The sequence below is a fragment of the Brassica napus genome, chromosome A3, assembly GCF_020379485.1.
Source record: "Brassica napus cultivar Da-Ae chromosome A3, Da-Ae, whole genome shotgun sequence".
Classification (NCBI taxonomy): Eukaryota; Viridiplantae; Streptophyta; class Magnoliopsida; order Brassicales; family Brassicaceae; genus Brassica; species Brassica napus.
The window spans coordinates 13,847,095-13,866,738 of record NC_063436.1 but is presented as its reverse complement, the minus strand read 5'-3'; the positions used below and the strand labels follow the sequence as shown (position 1 = coordinate 13,866,738).

The 19,644-nt window shown below is 35.7% G+C and overlaps 4 protein-coding genes across 5 annotated transcripts; 3 read left to right on the top strand and 1 right to left on the bottom strand.

Moving 5' to 3' along the window:
• Positions 1-6,076: 6,076 nt before the first annotated feature.
• Positions 6,077-8,723, top strand: LOC106438741 (U3 snoRNP-associated protein-like YAO). The gene is made up of 7 exons (XM_013880003.3): positions 6,077-6,629; positions 6,973-7,315; positions 7,415-7,639; positions 7,721-7,913; positions 8,000-8,166; positions 8,258-8,323; positions 8,427-8,723. The coding sequence occupies exons 1-7, from the start codon at positions 6,229-6,231 to the stop codon at positions 8,502-8,504; spliced, it is 1,473 nt and encodes a 490-aa protein (XP_013735457.2). The 5' UTR covers positions 6,077-6,228; the 3' UTR covers positions 8,505-8,723.
• Positions 8,724-9,268: 545 nt separating this feature from the next.
• On the top strand, positions 9,269-11,638 carry LOC106443804 (probable ADP-ribosylation factor GTPase-activating protein AGD13). 2 transcript variants are annotated; one of them, XM_013885359.3, is made up of 9 exons: positions 9,269-9,424; positions 9,764-9,842; positions 10,009-10,090; positions 10,215-10,290; positions 10,373-10,536; positions 10,611-10,761; positions 10,836-10,958; positions 11,052-11,147; positions 11,219-11,638. In XM_013885359.3, the coding sequence occupies exons 2-9, from the start codon at positions 9,803-9,805 to the stop codon at positions 11,498-11,500; spliced, it is 1,014 nt and encodes a 337-aa protein (XP_013740813.1). In that variant the 5' UTR covers positions 9,269-9,424; positions 9,764-9,802; the 3' UTR covers positions 11,501-11,638. The 2 variants fall into 2 exon arrangements, with proteins under 2 accessions (XP_013740813.1, XP_048632040.1); XM_048776083.1 differs by lacking the exon at positions 9,269-9,424 and having other exon boundaries at positions 9,476-9,842.
• A 730-nt stretch (positions 11,639-12,368) lies between these two features.
• Positions 12,369-13,900, bottom strand: LOC106438742 (polyubiquitin; the record flags this gene model as incomplete). Its single annotated transcript, NM_001315874.1, is given in 3 exon segments — positions 12,369-13,230; positions 13,234-13,599; positions 13,884-13,900. Coding segments are annotated over 2 exon segments (915 nt in total), but the record flags the coding sequence as incomplete, so codon positions are not given.
• A 3,476-nt stretch (positions 13,901-17,376) lies between these two features.
• LOC106443805 lies at positions 17,377-17,881 on the top strand. Its single transcript, XM_013885362.3, has one exon. The coding sequence runs from the start codon at positions 17,405-17,407 to the stop codon at positions 17,750-17,752; it is 348 nt and encodes a 115-aa protein (XP_013740816.3). The 5' UTR covers positions 17,377-17,404; the 3' UTR covers positions 17,753-17,881.
• Positions 17,882-19,644: the final 1,763 nt, after the last annotated feature.

Here is a 19,644-nt window from a genome sequence, read left to right as displayed (position 1 = left end):
TTCAACTTATATTATTTTTCAATTATTTGTATCATGTCAAAACAAAAGTTTTAAATCATAGATCACAAAATTTGAATATGAAACTTTTAACAGTTTTAGTAATTTATACTCATTTTAAAAAATTCAAAATATAATTTATAAATAATTTTTTTTAATTTTTATTAAATGGTTACTATGGTTGTTTAATTTATTTTAATAGCTTAAAATTAAACAAATATAATTATAATACACACTTATTTTATCAAATCTTTATGATTCAAAATCATTAATTGTCATATATATTTTAGCCACATTAGGCAATTCCGTAATTTTATTTAAGGAAATAATGAATCACATTAATAATGTATTTATTGTGGTTTAATAAAAAACTTATTATATATTTAAATGGACCAACCTATTTCTCTAAGGATTCTAAGAATCATTCTAGTGATGACACATGGCTACAAAAAAATGTTGCAATGCTTCTCAAATAATATATAGGGGATTGAAAATGATTGAAGGAGATTGAACGAAAACATGTGCGATATTGATAACAAAGACAAACTTTTAAAAATGTAATGTCTACGTAAGGTATTAATATGTTTGTTGTTACCCATAGCCTCTTAAGTTGTAATTAGGATATTATAGTATTTACGGGGTCATACATGTAATAATGAAGAAGGAGGTTTAGTTAGTTTGGTAACAGGATAACAAGTTATTAGCGAGATGGCTGTCTGACTTAGACGGTGAGAATCTTCTTAACGAGTGTTTATAAATTGTTAACGAGTTAACTTTAATTATAAGCAGATTAAATATAATTGTACAGTTCCTATATTAACCTGTTGTATTTTGTTAATTTATTTTTAAATGAAACAACATACTATTTTTTTGCATTAGTTTTCTATAAATTATTATTAATTTTATGACAATTTTTTTCTTAAAAACTGAACTATATATTTCAGTTTGTGTTTTTTATTTTCACCACAAACAAACAACAACTATTGTAATTAATTAAATTAAATTAATTTTAAATACACTGGCAGAATCAATGAATAAAAAAAATACAAAAATGAAGTACTTACTTTATTGTAAATGCAATGACTAAATGTATAAATAAAATGAAGTAGTTAAAATAAGGGGTCCAGATGGTTTGTTTGGGTATCGGTAGGGATGGGAGTTTGTTACTGTTATATTGGGATTATAAAATGGATGGGTATCTTTAAACCCAAAATTTTGGGCTCGAGAGAGCAATACAAGATGTTATTATATATATGAAAATATTAAGCTGGAATTGTAGAGGACTTGGGAGTCATTGGACCATAAGTTATCTTCGGGAGACATGGCATAAACACAAACCGGATTTTTTATTTTTATCTGAAACGAAACAGGATTTCGAGTTTGTACAAGGGTTTCAATCACACTTTGGATATGATAGTGTGTCTACTGTGGACCCTAATGGGAGGAGCGGTGGTTTAGCTCTTTTTTATTATAATGAGTATCAGGTGAAGATTTTATATTTTAGCAATAGAATGATAGATATTGAGGCGGTGGTTAAAGGAAAACAAGTCTTTCTTACTTTTGTTTATGGGGATCCGGTGCCAAAGCTAAGAGAACAAGTATGGGAGAGACTAACCCGATTGGGTTTGGCAAGATCAGAACCTTGGTTTATTATTGGGGATCTAAATGAAATTACTGGGAATCATGAAAAGGATGGGGGTTCTCTTCGTTGTGCTACTTCATTCATCCCTTTCAATAATATGATAAGGAATAGTGGTTTACTAGAATTTCCGGCTCGAGGAAATACAATGTCTTGGCAAGGAAGAAGGGGCAAAGGGAAAGGAGCAGTGACGGTCAGATGTCGTTTGGATCGAGCTTTGGCAAATGAGGAATGGCATACGCTTTTCCCATGTTCTTATACAGAGTATCTAAAGATGGTGGGATCTGACCATCGTCCAGTGGTGGCTTTCTTAGAGGATAAATTTATAAGGAAAAGAAGGGGGCAATTTAGATTTGACAAAAGATGGATTGGCCAAGAGGGTCTTATGGAATCGATTGTAACAGGCTGGACGGGAAGTCAGGAAGGACAACTAGGAGATCTTGTTACCAAAATTACTAATTGTCGCCATGAAATATCTACATGGCGTAAAGATAATCAACCATATGGAAAAGATAAAATTCAGGAGCTTCAACAGGCACTTGAGGAAGTGCAAATGGATAATAATCGATCACAAGAAGAGATTATTGAGGTTTCTAGGAAATTGCAGGAGGCTTATAAGGATGAGGAGGAATATTGGCACCAGAAAAGCAGGAATATGTGGTACTCATCTGGAGATCTAAATACTAAATTTTATCATGCTTTGACGAAGCAGCGTAGGGTTCGTAATAAAATAGTGGGTCTTCATGATGAAACAGGTAACTGGATAACGGATGAGAAAGGGGTTGAGAAGGTGGCGGTTGATTATTTTGAGAGTTTGTTTACGACCACGGATCCAACGGAATTTGATAGTTTTTTGGAGGAGATAGCATCATCTATTTCTCCCCAAATGAATCAAATATTGCTGCGAATGGCAACGGAGGAAGAGGTCCGACAAGCTTTATTTATGATGCATCCAGAGAAAGCGCCAGGACCGGATGGGATGACAGCTCTTTTCTTCCAGCACTCATGGCATATAATTAAGAGGGATGTGGTTGAGTTGGTGAATAATTTTCTTCTTACAGGAAATATGGATCCACGTTTAAATATGACTAATATTTGTATGATTCCGAAAGTAGAGAGACCCACAAGGATGACGGAATTACGGCCGATAAGTCTTTGTAATGTTGGTTATAAGATTATCTCGAAGGTTTTGTGCCAACGTTTGAAAATTTGCCTACCAAGGTTAATTTCGGAGACACAATCGGCTTTTGTGGCGGGTAGGTTAATATCGGATAATATACTTATCGCGCAGGAAATGTTTCATGGACTGAGGACAAATAAATCATGTCAGAACAAATTTATGGCAATCAAAACGGATATGAGTAAGGCATATGATAGGATTGAGTGGAAATTCATTGTGGCACTTCTACACAGAATGGGATTTGATCCCCACTGGGTCAATTTGATGATGGAATGTATCTCTTCGGTTCAATATAGGGTACTTATCAATGGGCAGCCACAGGGACTTATTATTCCTCAACGAGGTTTACGGCAGGGGGATCCTCTGTCTCCGTACTTATTCATTATGTGCACTGAGGCATTAATAGCGAATATTAAGAGGGCAGAGAGAGAGAAACAACTTACTGGTTTAAAGGTGGCGCGAGCGTGTCCAGCAATCTCTCATTTGCTATTTGCAGATGATAGTCTTTTCTTTTGTAAGGCAAACAAGGAGGAGTGTCAAACTATTCTTAGGATTTTACAGGAATATGAGGCTGTCTCAGGGCAACAAATTAATTTCCAGAAATCCTCAATTCAATTTGGGCATAAGATTGAAGAACAAATTCGTCAAGAGTTGAGAGATATTCTGGGAATCCAAAATATAGGAGGCATGGGATCCTACTTGGGGTTGCCAGAAAGTCTTGGAGGGTCTAAGGTACAGGTATTTGGTTTTGTTCAGGAACGTTTGAATAATAGGGTTAATGGATGGACATTTCGATTTTTTACTAAAGGAGGAAAAGAGGTAATTATTAAATCGGTGGTGACGGCTCTGCCCAATCATGTTATGTCTGTTTATCGATTACCGAAGACTACCGTTAAAAAATTAACAAGCGCAGTTGCTCGGTTTTGGTGGAGTCCAGGAGGAAGTTCTAAAGGTATGCATTGGAAATCATGGGATAAATTATGTGAAACCAAAGATAATGGTGGGTTAGGTTTCAAGGATCTTATGGATTTTAATACGGCAATGCTTGGAAAGCAACTATGGAGACTGATAGAAAAGCCAAATACTCTCTTCTCAAGAGTCTTCAAAGGACGGTATTACAGGAATGCTTCACCCCTGGAACCGATTCGTTCTTCTTCTCCGTCATATGGCTGGAGGAGTATTATTTCTGCTAGATCTCTGGTTTGTAAAGGACTAATTAAACGGGTGGGAACAGGTTCGTCTATCTCTGTATGGAATGATCCTTGGATCCCAGCCACTCGCCCGAGACCAGCAACCAAAAATTTTCCCAACTTTTATCCGGATCTTACAGTGGATTCCCTCATAAATTCGGAATCTCGCTCATGGAATTTACAGGTAATTAGGACTCTTGTGGATCCTACGGATGCGAAAATAATTGAAAGTATTCCTTTAAGTAGGAATCAGTTTGAGGATAGGAATGGATGGCATTTTACTAAAACTGGAAAATATTCAGTCCAATCAGGCTATCAAGTGGAACGGGTCTATCCGGATAAGGAAAAACCGCCAGTTTTTTATGGCCCTACAGTGGATATACTTAAAGCTTTCTGTTGGAAAGTTCGGTGTCCCCCAAAAATAAGGCATTTTTTATGGCAACTTCTCTCAGGATGTATATCGGTCATGAAAAATCTCAAGGCAAGAGGGATAAATGGAGATACATATTGTGCTCGATGCGGAGAACCTGAAGAATCAATTAACCATGTATTTTTTGAATGTCCACCGGCACGCCAAGTGTGGGCATTATCCAAGATTCCGTCAGCTCCGAATTTTTTTCCTATTTCTTCATTGTTTGCTAATATGGATCATCTATTTTGGAGAGTCCGGCCAAAGATGGATGATCATCAGTTTGCATGGATTTTATGGTATATTTGGAAAGCTCGAAATAACAAAGTTTTCAGTAATTTGGATATTGATCCGAGGGATACTCTTCAATTAGCTGAAATAGAATCATCACTTTGGGCAGAAGCACAGGTGGGAAATGACCCAACGAGAGGGCTCTCGGTACAGACCAATGTTCCCCTAGTGACACAAGGTCGATGGTGTTTCCTAGATGGTTCATGGAAGGATGAGGATACATTCTCAGGACAAGGCTGGTATAGTACTTTACCAGGGTTTGATGGGCTGCTAGGGGCAAGGAATGTAAGGGCATGTCTTTCACCCCTTCATTCGGAGATAGAGGCGTTGATTTGGGCAATGGAATGTATGAAGAATTTAAGACAGTTTCAGGTAACGTTTGCAACGGATTGTTCTCAATTGGTGAAGATGGTTTCGGAACCAGAAGAATGGCCAGCATTCGAAAGCTATTTGGAAGACATACAGTTTCTCAAAGGAAGTTTCCTCAACTCAGATATCGTTCATGTACCTCGGACAGCGAATCTTCGGGCGGATAGTCTAGCACGCAGTGCTAGGAAACAATCGTCCTTTGTCGTTCACATGGATGCGGAGTTACCGATTTGGTTTACAGAGTCAACATGAGTCTGTAAATTCTTTGCTGTCAAAAAAAAAAAAAAAAAATGAAGTAGTTAATTTGTTATTTGTGTTTCTAAACAATTCTTATTTATCATATTATCTATGTTTCCAAACAAAACCAAAATATACTTCAGTTTTAATAATATAGATATTTCAATTTGTGTTTTTATTTTTACCACAAATAAACAACAACCATTATAATTAATTTAAATTGATTTTAAATGCAATGGCAAAATCTTTAAATTAAAAAAAATACAAAATATACTTAATTTATTGAAAATGCAATAGTTAAATGTGTAAATTAAAAGAAGTACTTAATCTACTATCCATGTATCCAAACAGTTCTCATTTATCAATAAGTTATTCATGTTTGCAAAAAGTAATTTAGTTTTATATTAGTTTTAATAATATAGATTCTCTATCCTTCTCTCTAATTTTTCTTCTTCTTCTTTACTTTCGGTTACAGTCGAAGGGTTAAATACTTAAATCCAAAACCCAAGAAAAAGAAAACCAAAATTCAGAAACCGGATTCAGACCAAACTTAAAATAACGGTCCGGTTATGCCATATAGCAGGATTAGTCTATAGCTATAAAAAAAATGAAACTAATAGGCCCCCATATTGTGCTACACAAGAACGAAATGGTTCAATGGTTAATGGGCTCACTGTGGACTAGCCTATTATGGGTCGGGTTATCTCGGGTCAACCCGAATTGGGAAGAAAACCTAGGTGTTCCCTTTGTAAAAGCCGTAAGTGTAAGATTTTAAAGTTGTGGACTTTCCGACCAAACAAACAAACAAAATCGTTTTTTGTTTTGCTTCGCCATCGCCGCTAAACCCTTAAGCTAAACCTTAAACCCTAATCGACCTCTCCTGCTTTCGCCGAGCTACAGAGGTACACAGAGAAGGATGAAGCACCCGAAAGGTGGAGGCTTTAAGAGAGGCGGCAAGAAGGGCTCGACCGATGCGGATCCCTTCTTCGAGCAAGAGACGAAGAAACGGAGGAAAGTCAGTTACGACGACGAAGACATCGAGTCTATTGACTCCGACGCCGAAGAAAACGGCTTTCACGGCGAAGATAGGAAAGGAGCTGCGGAGGAGGAAGAGGATGAGTTTGCAGACGAGACGGCGGGAGAGAAGCGGAAGAGGTTAGCTGAGGCGTTGCTGTTGCGAACGAGGGAAGCTCAGAGGAGGCAGCGTGAAGAACGTGATGATGATGATGAAGACGATGAGGATGATGATATTGTCAAGACATTGATGAAGAAGCAGCAGGAGGATAGTGGTAGGGTTCGAAGAGCCATTGCATCCAGGTAATGAAAGAAACTTTGGTTAATTAAAGTTTATGGGTAGCTTGTGCTTTAGAGAATCGATTGAATTGTGAAGCAAGTTAGTGATTTTTAATTATTTGTTAGGTTTGAAGAATGGTTACACTGATAAAGTTTAAGTCTTTTTACATGAATCAGTGTTCATTAGTGATAGGTTTCATATTATTGTCAAGCAGAAAATAAGTAAACTTTGGTTAATTAAAGTTTATGGGTAGCTTGTGCTTTAGAGAATCGATTGAATTGTGAAGCAAGTTAGTGATTTTTAATTATTTGTTAGGTTATTATAACTCATTAAAGTTTAAACCTTTTTTTTTTTGGCATGAATCAGTGTTCAGGAGCCACTGAGTAGTGATGAGTTTAGCATTATTGTCAAGCACCGAAAGTCTGTTGTCTCCGTTGCTCTCTCTGATGACGACACTAGAGGATTCTCAGCTTCCAAAGACGGTACTATTCTCCATTGGGATGTGTCTTCTGGTAAAAGCGACAAATACAAATGGCCAAGTGATGAAGTTCTGAAGTCTCACGGGATGAAAGTGAGGGAGCCTCGGAGTAAAAAACACAGTAGAGAGTCTCTTGCCTTAGCCGTTAGCTCTGACGGTCGTTATTTGGCGACTGGTGGAGTTGATAGGCATGTTCATATATGGGACGTTCGTACCAGAGAACATGTTCAGGTAATAATGAATATAATCCTGTTTTGGTTTTGTTTTGTGGGTTTGGTTTGGTTTCTTCCGTCTAGTCTCAGCTTATTGTATAATTATATGTGTTTGCAGGCCTTTCCAGGTCACAGGAACACTGTTTCTTGCCTATGTTTCAGACATGGAACAGCGGAGCTCTACTCTGGTTCTTTTGATCGGAGTGTCAAGGCGTGGAATGTGGAAGATAAAGCTTTTGTGCAAGACAGTTTTGGACACCAGGATGAGATCCTAGCCATTGATGCGCTTAGGAAGGAGCGTGCACTTACTGTTGGAAGAGATAGGACCATGCTATTACACAAGGTAATAGACTATTGGGTTGAGACATCATCATATGGTTTCTGTTATTCTGTATTTAGTAAGTCTTGTTTTATATGATGTTAGATGCCTGAGACGAGCCGTACGATTTACCGTGCACCTGCATCGTCTCTTGAGAGCTGCTGTTTCATCAGTGACACTGAGTACCTGTCTGGTTCGGACAACGGAACTGTTGCGCTTTGGGGCATGTTGAAAAAGAAGCCGGTGTTTCTCCTCAAGAATGCACATTCCATTGTAGCTGATGGAACCACCACTAATGGTAAATTCATTTTCGGTCTCGTCTGATGCATTTTAATCTTTAACATTGCAGCTCTAAAAGTTCTTAATTCTTTCTTTCTAAACCAGAAAATGGTGATCATGATTATGTCAACTCTTCCACAACGAATTCTTGGGTCAGTTCAGTTGCTGTGTGCAGAGGTAGTGACCTTGCTGCATCTGGAGCTGGTAGTGGTTTTGTGCATTTGATGGCTGTTGAAGCAGGTGCCATTCGACCTTTATTCAAGCTTCCACTGGTAATATATTCTTTCTCTAGTGTTGTGTTGATCCATCGGTTGTTTCTAGTACAAGTAGTAATCTCACAATGTTTCTTTTATTATGTTACAGACTGGATTTGTGAACTCTATGGCTTTTGCAAAATCCGGTAAATTTCTGATTGCTGGTGTTGGACAGGTATGTGATCATCATCCCTCATCTTCTCTCTTTTTTCTATGTGTTGTCTAAGTGAATGCTAATAATATCAAACTGTTGTTTGTTTGTGATATGGATATGGCAGGAGACGAGATTTGGAAGGTGGGGATGCATAAAGTCTGCGCAAAATGGTGTGGCAATACATCCCTTAAGGCTGTCATAAGGATTCTGTTGGGGGTGAAAGAAGAGTTTGGTACTCTTATATTTTTGAGTCTCTCAAGTTTATGTAATGACAAGTCTTTTCAGCTCTTAAAGTTTTTGCTCCCTTTTTGTTTGTTTTATTTATTGTACCCAATTCTTCTATTACAAGAGAGACCAGAACTTTAATGTTTTTGAGGTTCGGATGAATCAAAGAGATGAAGAATTACATTATTTATACCAAGTTGATTATTATTACTAATAGCAAAGATCACAAGTTGCAGTCACAACTACATGTAAACCAACATCTCCATTATGTTTGTAAAAGAAATAAAAAAATTCTCGAGTAGGTGAGAAAGGAAAACTTTTATACGGTAGTCATATTCACATTGTAACTATTATCACATTTGCTTAATATTGTCGTATGAACATGCACTCTGGTGTAAGAAGATGATCAAGATTCTCGATTTAAAGAAAAACAAACGCAGAAGAATTGTACTCGTCTACAAAAGAAGCCATGAACACACCATTGTTCAACATCAGTTCCCTAAAGTCTCTCTTTTTGTTTGTCTTCTATTCTAACTATAGAAATGCACGATAGTATGCAAATGTGTCAACCCAATATATCTATAATGTGCATTTCAAAAGAATAGATTCCATCAATGGTTGAACTTAAGGTTACAGTGGATAAGTTTGGGTATAATGAACAGACAAAAAACTAAAATATGATTTCACAAAGCAGTTGTCATCACACTTGAAATAAATGGAGACCATAAAGTCGCCGACTTTGGTGGGAATGATCTCATTATTATCCTTAAATTGACAATTTGCTCCAATTTCTTCATTTTAGAAAAAGGGAGAATATTTTTGAAAATGTTAAAATAAAAGTCAGAGCACGTATTCTTCGTCATTCCCCTATCTATCTATCCTCCCTTTCCCAAGATTGTAAGAATACCAAAGTCTCTCTTATCTCTCAATTTTGATTCTGTATGTGTGTTCCTTGTTACATACATGGTTAGATCATTCAGCCCCTAGATTCCTTCTCTGTATGTTAGATTTTCTTTTATGTAACTTTAGTCTTGTTCCTGGTTCTTCCTCCATTGAAATGTTATTATTCATCAATGTTTTTTTCTGAAACTTTTGTCCTTCATCAATGTTGAAAAGATCAATTTAAAAAAAAAAATTACAGCAATGTTCAAGTTTAACCGTTAATCAGTTTGATTACCTTAAGAAATGGTCTTCAACAAATGTTCACATTTATTTTGTTTATTTGTTCAAATGCAGGGATCATTGTGTTGATGATTGTTGTTTCTTAGAAGAGAAATGAGCAATTATGCAGCCAGACTCGGCCAGCCTGCCTCAGGTATATCAAAAGTTTAATTTTTGGGTTTTCACTAATGTGATGAAATTCTATAGATTTAGAGAAATTTCCTGGATTTTTTGTGTGTTCTGTAGTTACAATAATGGCTGGAGAATCCACAAAATGATCTTTAGGGTTTCTGATGATTATTAGGTTGCGTGTTTAACAGGTAAAAGGAGAATAAAAGATCTTTTGAAACAACCTGATAACCGAGTCTGCGCTGATTGTTCCGCTCCTGATCCCAAATGGGCGTAAGTTTGATCATCATATGTCGTCTAACCAAGTTTACCATATTGTTTTGTGATTAGAGGCTACATCCACATGTACTTGTGTCTTTTAGTTATGCTGGCATCTTTGTGTCTTCATTTTTCTCAGATCAGCAAATATTGGAGTCTTCATTTGCTTAAAATGTTGCGGTGTGCACAGAAGCCTCGGCACTCATATCTCAAAGGTGATATAGCTTTTATTAATTACTCAGACAATATGATCTTTATTTTTTGTTGTCTACTCATAGCTTGGTTTGGTTGATCCAGGTCTTGTCTGTGACACTTGATGAATGGTCTGATGAGGAAGTCGACTCCATGATTGAAATTGGAGGAAATGCTTCTGCCAATTCTATTTACGAAGCTTTTGTACCTGAAGGAAGCTCTAAGCCTGGTCCTGATGTTAGTCATGACCAGCGTATGAGATTCATTAGGTACTTATTCTAAAAGAACTTGTGACAGGACAAATCTATCATTCTTTCTAATGAGTTACTCAATCTTTGGTTAGGTCCAAGTATGAACTCCAAGAGTTTCTGAAACCAAGCTTGCGGATAACTTCAGGGAAAGCTTGCTCAACAAAGAAACCATCTTTTCTTAACTCAAGTATTTCTACAAAGTTCATGGATAGTTTTCGCGCAAATTCATCATCAAAGAAGATAGTAAAGTCTCTAATATGCAATATTTATTTAACAGTTTCCTCTTTATATAAACTGAGATTTATAAGTTTTGACAGTTTGAGGAAGGAATGGTAGAGTTTATTGGATTGTTGAAGGTGACCGTTAAGAAAGGTACTAACTTAGCAATCAGAGACATGATGTCAAGTGATCCATATGTGGTGTTAAATCTAGGGAAGCAAGTAAGTGTACTCTTTGTTGCTGTGTTTATTAACCTGTGTCTATGAACTTTTGTTGGATCTTAAAATTATTTTCATGATTCTTTGTTTGTTCAGAAACTTCAAACAACAGTTGTGAATAGTAATTTGAACCCAATATGGAATCAAGAACTCATGTTGTCTGTTCCTGAGAGCTATGGTCCAGTGAAATTGGTAAGGATCCATCCTAAAGCATATGGAGTTTTATTCTGAATGCAACTTATGTGGATTGTCTGTGATTGCAGCAAGTGTATGATTATGACACATTCTCTGCTGATGACATAATGGGAGAAGCTGAACTTGATATCCAACCTCTTATCACATCTGCAATGGCTTTTGGGGATCCTGAGATGTTTGGGGATATGCAGATTGGGAAGTGGCTGAAGTCGCATGATAACCCGCTTATAGATGACAGCATCATTAACATTGTTGATGGGAAAGTGAAGCAGGAGGTTCAGATCAAGCTTCAGAATGTAGAGTGTGGAGAGTTAGAGCTGGAAATGGAATGGTTGCCACTTGAACAATAATATGCAATAGGTCCCATTGTGTATTAAATTATAATTTGCACACTTTTGTTGGAACACTTTTAGATCTTCCCACAGGAGACTCTTGTTTGTAATATTTTTTTTCCGATGGTTATATTTTACAGAGTACACATTGTATTATATTGTTTTTGATGGATGAAAATTACAGAAAGCCTTCACCCTTTTGGCCTAGTTTCGTACTTTTATGTTTGGTTACCAAATGGACACAGGAGAACATCTGGTATTAAGTCTCAAATTTTCCATTACAACAACTCTTTTCATTACCAGAGAGCTTAATCTACAAGAATCATCTTCCTCTTAAGCAACTCGAGCATTATAGAGATCTAGGTCTGTAAGAACCACTTGAGACTAAATTTGAGAAACTACACTATCAAACCATCTGTTGCTAACAAAGGCACAATGAGTAATGCGACTTGAGCTAGTTCCGAAGAAAAACACATGATCAAAGAGAATGAAGCTTTTTAATGAACAGATTTAGATTTTGCTATAAACCTTCTTTTCACCTCCAAACCGTGGGCACAGATAAACAATAAGAACCACTTGAGACGAGTTATGCAACTACACTGTCAACCACCTGTTTTAGAAACTACACTATCAAGCACCTCGTTGAGAAACAACATTATCAACCACCTGTTTTAGAAACCACACTATTAACCATCTGTCTGAGAAACCAACACTATAAGACCACCTGTTGTGATAAAGGCATTGGACTTTAAGCTAAAAGACAGCAACAAAGAGATGAGATTGTAGTTCCTCGGGCATATTCAAGCAGAGCGAGAAAGTCATAAACCACTTTCATTCGTCAGCCTCATTCAGGCTTAAGATTTCAGAAGTATAAGCCAAGCAAACAGGAGATAAGCAAAGGGCACAACATTAAACAGCAACGACTCTTGTCACCTGATAATTCTCAATTGAACCATACAGAGCAAACGGCACAACTTTTATACACTTAGAAAGCACAATAGGGAAACATAAAGAGCAACGACTATATTATAATATTTCAGAATAATCCGATTTGGTTCATAACGGAAGAGAAAACAAGGACGCAAAGCGAGTTCATCAATTATTCAAAAGGGGCTTTATAAGACCCCAAAACATAAACCATAAGAAGTATTTAAAAGAAACGCAGACACTGACTTTTGAACCAACAAAGGACAAGAGTTTTAGAAACCTCCACGGAGACGGAGGACCAAGTGAAGAGTGGACTCCTTCTGGATGTTGTAGTCTGCCAAGGTGCGACCATCCTCGAGCTGCTTTCCAGCGAAGATGAGACGCTGCTGGTCCGGAGGGATGCCTTCCTTGTCTTGGATCTTGGCCTTCACGTTGTCAATGGTGTCGGAGCTCTCCACCTCAAGTGTGATGGTCTTGCCGGTCAAGGTCTTAACGAAAATCTGCATACCACCACGGAGCCTGAGCACCAGGTGAAGAGTTGATTCTTTCTGGATGTTATAGTCAGCCAAAGTACGACCATCCTCAAGCTGTTTGCCAGCGAAGATCAGCCTCTGCTGGTCTGGAGGAATACCCTCTTTGTCCTGGATTTTGGCTTTCACGTTGTCAATGGTGTCGGAACTCTCCACCTCTAGCGTGATCGTCTTTCCTGTTAAAGTCTTCACGAAGATCTGCATGCCTCCACGTAGACGCAAGACCAAGTGAAGAGTTGACTCTTTCTGAATGTTGTAATCCGCCAAGGTGCGACCATCTTCCAACTGCTTTCCGGCAAAGATCAACCTCTGCTGGTCCGGTGGGATTCCCTCCTTATCCTGGATCTTGGCCTTAACATTGTCAATAGTGTCAGAGCTCTCAACCTCCAAAGTGATAGTCTTTCCGGTCAAGGTCTTGACAAAGATCTGCATACCACCACGAAGCCTGAGGACCAAGTGAAGCGTAGACTCCTTCTGGATGTTGTAGTCAGCCAAGGTTCTCCCGTCTTCCAACTGCTTGCCGGCGAAGATAAGCCTCTGCTGATCCGGAGGGATTCCCTCCTTATCCTGAATCTTGGCCTTAACGTTGTCGATGGTGTCGGAGCTCTCCACCTCGAGGGTGATGGTCTTTCCGGTGAGAGTTTTCACGAAGATCTGCATCTGAATTTCACAAACAACAGCGATCAATAACCAAAAGTCAACTAATTAAATCGAATCAAATCATCAACGAACCATAATCGAAGCTTATCAACATAGATCCACGACTACTAACAAATCACTAATCAGATCCTAACGAGTAACTGACAGTAGATCAACAAAGGAAACAACAGATCGACGCGTAACAACGAAGACGAATTTTAACGACGAATCAAAATTCAACGAGTAGAGAAACAGCTCGCGATTCAAACGAAACAACTAATAGAAGAAGAAATCAAGAAGCTCACCTTGATCGAAGCTTGAGATTGAGAGAGAATTGAGAAGATTGATTATGATTTATCGAATTTCGAAACTTTTAATTTGTGAAGGAGTCGAGGTCTCTAAGGTTTGATTTATACACAAGGATGAAGCCGACTAAGCCATGAGAGAGGTAAAGGCGGTGGACACGTGTATGTTGGTTGCCTTAGTTTTAGGTTAAGGAAAAGTATTTGTCCTTTGAGTTGATGATAACTACGAGCCGTGTACCGGCCAACAACCTCTATTTTAACGTCGTTTCCCTCTGACTTGTCGACAACCACACTTTCTAACGGCCGGACGTTGTGAGTTAACGATCGTTACGGAAGATGCTATTATTCTTTCCTTTCTACGGTGGAGCTGAAAATGTCAATAATTGAAACCTTGGGTCCCTCCCTGTCGTCTTTCCTAGAAATTCGACTTTTATTTTTCGGTCCTTTCCTTTTATTTTTTTTATGCAAGTTGGCTTTTAATTATGAATTTACATTTTTCGGAAAATAAAGTATGCTTTTGTTTTTTTTAATAGAATTAGATATTTGCATCGGATAATATTTAATGTACCAAGTTGGTAAGCGGGTTTAAAGGCGATGGATCGGTAAATTAGTTCAATATTATTATTCAAAGTAAGCGTTAATGGTATAATGTTTTCATAAACACTGTGATATAATAAACGATTAAAATAACAAAAATATAATTATTCAAAGTAATAAATATTTTTTTATGTTTTAAATTGTTATACTAACAATTAGTTAATACATTTTAGTTTACGAATATATATTATACCATTTATTATAAAAAAATTTAAAGTGAAAACAAATATTCAAACAGTCATAGATCAAATTCTAATACTATAAAGTAACAACGCTGGATAATTTTTGTTTAACAAATATATTTTAATAGAAATTATAATTCCAAATTTTTAAAAATTTATTTTAAGGGGTGCTAAAATTTTGGAATTAGAAAGATTTATGACCCAACCCTATAATGTTTTAGTACGAATAATTGAAACACATATCATAATATTTTATTAAAATTTTAATATTACTTTTCAATCTAAATTTATAAATAGAATGTGCAACTTTATTTTGTGATAAACATTTTTGTTTGTGAAAAATAATTTAAAATATATACTACGAACTTTTATGGAGTTTGAACAAAAAAACCATATATATTGACTATAACATTATTTTGTTAAAAAAAAACCATAAAGGTTTGAAAATATGGTTAATGTTAAGAATATTTACCATTAACGATGTAAAAAAAATTTAGGTATAGAAAAATGAAAGCAAACACTCGCACCATTACACGAATCAATGTATAGTTTAATTGTTAAAATTAGAAGAAAATATGATTGGTGAAGAAATAGAATTTAAAGACTTGTTTAATCCCACAAAGTCGAGCCTAATCTCCCATCACAAGTTCACAACCATAACCATAAATGTTTTGTTGGGAACTTAAGCCCAGTATTATAAACAGCCCAAACAAAAAATAACTGAAACCCACATATAAGACAATAAAAAGAAACAAATATGGTTTGAATATTACGGAAACAAAAGGAACAAATATGAAAAAAATGTATAAGAATAAAATTACAAGAATAAAAGTAATAATTGTTATATCCTATTATTAACAATGAATAACTTTGTTTTTTATTTTTCTACAAAAATAAAAGAATAGTAAAAAAAAAAGTTATTCCTTATTTTTTTTTTTTGTAAACCAAGTATCATGGTCCCACCGTGATGGTCCTGACTAGAGACCGAAGTGAACATGGAGTCGAAGGTCACCAGGTGGCTTACCGTCTAACGGTCTTCGGTCTCGGATGCTGCAGCTCATATGTAAATTCCGCAGTGGCCAAAGCTCGAACCCAGGAGCGGACACTCCAGCTGGAGCTCATTTACCACTAGACCAAAGCACATTGGTTAAATTATTTCTTATGAATTATGATTTTTTTTAAAACGTTAAAAATACATTATTTTTCATCGTTTCTCGTATCCACAGAAGTGGACAATTAGTTAAAACAAAATTACTGAATCGTTGAAAATCATACCAGTAACAAAGACAAGAAAGCCAGACAAATTTTTTCCTAGGTGCATAGTGCATACACTCAGGTTATTTAAAAGATGTGGGTGCACCTTGACCAATTAAGCTATTTCAACTGCTATGTCCCATGTAAACGTTTAAATTAAAATAATAATGAGTCCACGTGCACCTACTCTTCCGCCTGACTTCGCCCCTGACAAGAACCAAACATAATTAATCGTTTCTTTTGCTTAGATGAGAACTCGAAGATGATCCTTAATATTTAGAGTAGTGTTCCACATAAGAGAACGACGATGCTTAGGAGGCAATCTCAGATTCAAGTAGCTAATAGTCTTTAATAATATCTAAAGAGGAAGAAAACAACTACATACTTGGCAGACAAGTTTGCCACTTCAGCAAACATCCAAAGTGGGAAAGCATCTTAAATTTTTTTTAATGGATAATTAAGAATGTAAAAACATTTTTAAAACATTCGTTTAAGTTTATAAACTGTAAACTGCTGGGGATAAGCAACAAGTAAACCCAAAATTGGTCAGTTTCCAACTGTCAAAACGATGTAAAACAAAAATTCGTTATTTGGAAATGATAAATAAACATCACATATTCGACCAAAAAAAAACATCACAATATGTCTATCGTCAAACAAAAACATCGTATTATTATTGATATTTTTTGGGTCAGCGTCATGCATAGTTATCCACCAGAAAGCGACGCAGATATTTAATTTCGAGAAAAATACTAGAATAGCACCAAACCAAGTTTATGTTTCCAAAGTAGCACTCAAGGTTCAAAGTCACAAAAATAGGTTTCATTAAAGAGGTAAATATATATTTATATCCTTTGGTTAATTAATCCAAACTTTAGGGTTTAGAGTTAAGGAGTGGGGTTTTGGAATTAGAATTTAAAATTTTATAAAAAAAAATATTAAAATAAAAAATAAAAATTTTAAAAACAGTTTTAAAAAGTATTTTTAAATTATAAAAAGAAAATTTGGAAAAAAAAAATCGAAAAAAAAAATTGTAAAAATTTCGAATCTGAAAACATATAATCTGAAACTATAAAAAAAAATCTTTTTTTCATTTTTTAAATTTTTATTTTATTTATTTTTATTTATTTTTGTTTGTTTATTTAATTTTAAACCAAGAGTATTAGGGATATTTTACCCTTTAATGAATGTCATTTTTGTGATTTTCTCCTTCTAATACTATTTTTGAGACATAAACTTCAAAATATGTTATTATTGACAATTGCCGTTTAATTTATTGTTTGAATGAAAACGCTTTAAAGAGAAAGAAATCAAAATATCCATTCACTCATCGATCATATCCTCACCAACATGACAGGAACTTTCCTTTACAGCCACGTGGCAGTCACTTATCCAATCCCAACGAATCGTCGAGTCTCCGGTTTTACCGCCTCAGCCGGTTGTTTCTCCCAAATCTTCAGGCGCTCACTTTTCCTTCTATATAAAGCGATGATCTCTCAATCGAAAAGAGAACTCCTCTCCTCAGAATCTGAAAAAGCCAAAGTGTATCTGCTGCAGATGAACAGAGTCATTAGTCAGTTTTCCTGCGAGTTGATGAACGACAAGTGTACTAGCGGCGGCGATACGACGACTCTCCGATCTGCCGTCAAAGGATGGACCTCAGTTAGTTCTGCTTCGCCGCATAGTTCCGTCGCATCACCGTCGTCGTCTTCTGTGCGGAGACTCAGAGGCGATCTAGAATCGAGCAGATTGGGTGCGGCGGCGAGCGAGAAGCTGAGGCAGGCGGAGGAATCTTTAAGGACGGTTATGTTTCTGAGCTGTTGGGGATCTTGTTAGATCTGGTGGAGATGATAATATATAAATCAAAACATATCCATATGTGAATATTTTTTTATCTTTGTAGTTTTTTTAATTTCTGTAAATCAGTGTACAAAACGAAAAGTTGCAATGAACAGTTTTTCAAAACATTTCATGAAATGACGGTATGTAGATAGGTTATGATAAATGTTTTTGTTATGCATATGGATTTTGATCCATTTGAACTATACAGATTAGAAATTATAGATAGTTTACTAAGGATTTCGATAAAAATTTAGATGCCGTTTATGTATATTAACTTTGAAACTTTTTAAGATGGCATGTTTTTTCTTAGAATTGGTTTTACATTTGAGATATTTTCAGACGAACCATTTTTCATATCCATTTTTGATTTGGGTCAAAAAAGTGTTGCTCTTCTTTCTTTGATTCATAAGTACGAGATGTAGTTAAGACGATCTGGACCGAAGATATATAACCCCATTAGTTGAAAGGATCTTGAGGTTATGGCTCTACTAACTGATAACTTGCTTCGTTGTTTAGGACAGTAAGAAATTGAATCTTCGCCCCTTTGTTTAGAGTCACAGATATGATCCAAAAATTTTAATAGAAACCGATCAAAAAATCTGAACTAAAATCGAATCAAGATCTAAAAATATCTAAAGGGATATACAAAAAGAGAGATTGGATTTTCGAACACAAACACTAATATCCAAATTCAAATGAAAATCTAAAGATAACCGAATATATATAAAACCGTATACTTTATTTTCAGTTTACTTTTTTCATTTTGTTCAAAATATTTTATATTAATGATGCATATGGCTTAATATCAGATATTAAACATATAATTACGGATAAAGTGATTTGCTACTAATTTAAAATGTATGTTAACTTTCTTGTTTTATGCATTAGCATAAGTTACATTAAAATTCTCAAAACAATAACTAGATAAATGTTTTTCCAAAATTTTATCTCATAACTTATTAATTGTCCAACCTATTAAATTTTAGAAAATAAGTTAAGTTAGTAGTAAATTTTGAAGTACAAAAAATTTGAGTAATAAAGAACTTTTTTCCAAAGTTTAAATATCTGAATCCAATCTAATATATAAGAACATACCCAGATGAGTTTTAAACCTTTAAAGTTCAAGACCCAAAATACATTATCTGAATCTGAATAGGTATTAGAACACGTAGGTCTAGTTCAGAGTTTGAGACTTCTTTTTTTTTTACGACGAACAGCTGTTATCATCACTCAAGTTTGTGGAATTTAAAAGACCAGGCTTGGGATATGCAATTAAACTGAAGCTAGTAAGAAGTATTTTCTGAAGAACTAAAAGTTTCTAATAACAATAGGATAAAGGCAAAGGATGTCATCCTTGGGGAACTCTTTGCAACGCCAAGATGCACTAGCGCTTGTGAACTCCATGTTCTTTAATTAGAAGTTTTGAATATTGGGTTTGAGGTTATTTCTGGTCCTTACAATTATTGAATCTTGGGTGACTATTATTATCAGGCTTTGAACGACAAGAAAAGTATTGCAGTTTAAGTCTGTCTTATGTTCTTTTGTGATTCTGTTCATGTAGTCACTAAATCTAATTAATTACCAATAAAGGTTAGCTTTATCTTCTTCTTTTCCTCCTTGGCATATGTTTTTCTTATAATCATCTTCACAGGATCTTCAATTAAACTCACATACGTGATGATGAATAGTTTAAGGGTAATATTTGGGAAGTGCATGAAATCCGGTCAAGTACTTTACTTAAAAGGCAAGGCATTCAACCACTTGAGAGTTGAGATACATTTTTGTCCATGGTCCTTTCCTATTCATTTTCAATTTGATAAAAAAAAAATGTTAAATTGATATTTCCGTTTATTGTTCACAGTTTCAATTTTTCATTTTTTTCACTA

Excerpts from the sequence above, each read along its gene's own strand:
- LOC106438741 (XM_013880003.3), top strand. The coding sequence starts at position 6,229 with ATGAAGCACCCGAAAGGTGGAGGCTTTAAGAGAGGCGGCAAGAAGGGC. Across the intron at positions 7,640-7,720 it reads GGACCATGCTATTACACAAG|ATGCCTGAGACGAGCCGTAC; the intron begins GTAATAGACTAT and ends ATATGATGTTAG. Across the intron at positions 7,914-7,999 it reads TGATGGAACCACCACTAATG|AAAATGGTGATCATGATTAT; the intron begins GTAAATTCATTT and ends TTTCTAAACCAG.
- LOC106443804 (XM_013885359.3), top strand. The coding sequence starts at position 9,803 with ATGAGCAATTATGCAGCCAGACTCGGCCAGCCTGCCTCAG. Across the intron at positions 10,291-10,372 it reads TCGGCACTCATATCTCAAAG|GTCTTGTCTGTGACACTTGA; the intron begins GTGATATAGCTT and ends TGGTTGATCCAG. Across the intron at positions 11,148-11,218 it reads GCTATGGTCCAGTGAAATTG|CAAGTGTATGATTATGACAC; the intron begins GTAAGGATCCAT and ends CTGTGATTGCAG.
- LOC106443805 (XM_013885362.3), top strand. The coding sequence starts at position 17,405 with ATGATCTCTCAATCGAAAAGAGAACTCCTCTCCTCAGAATCTGAAAAA.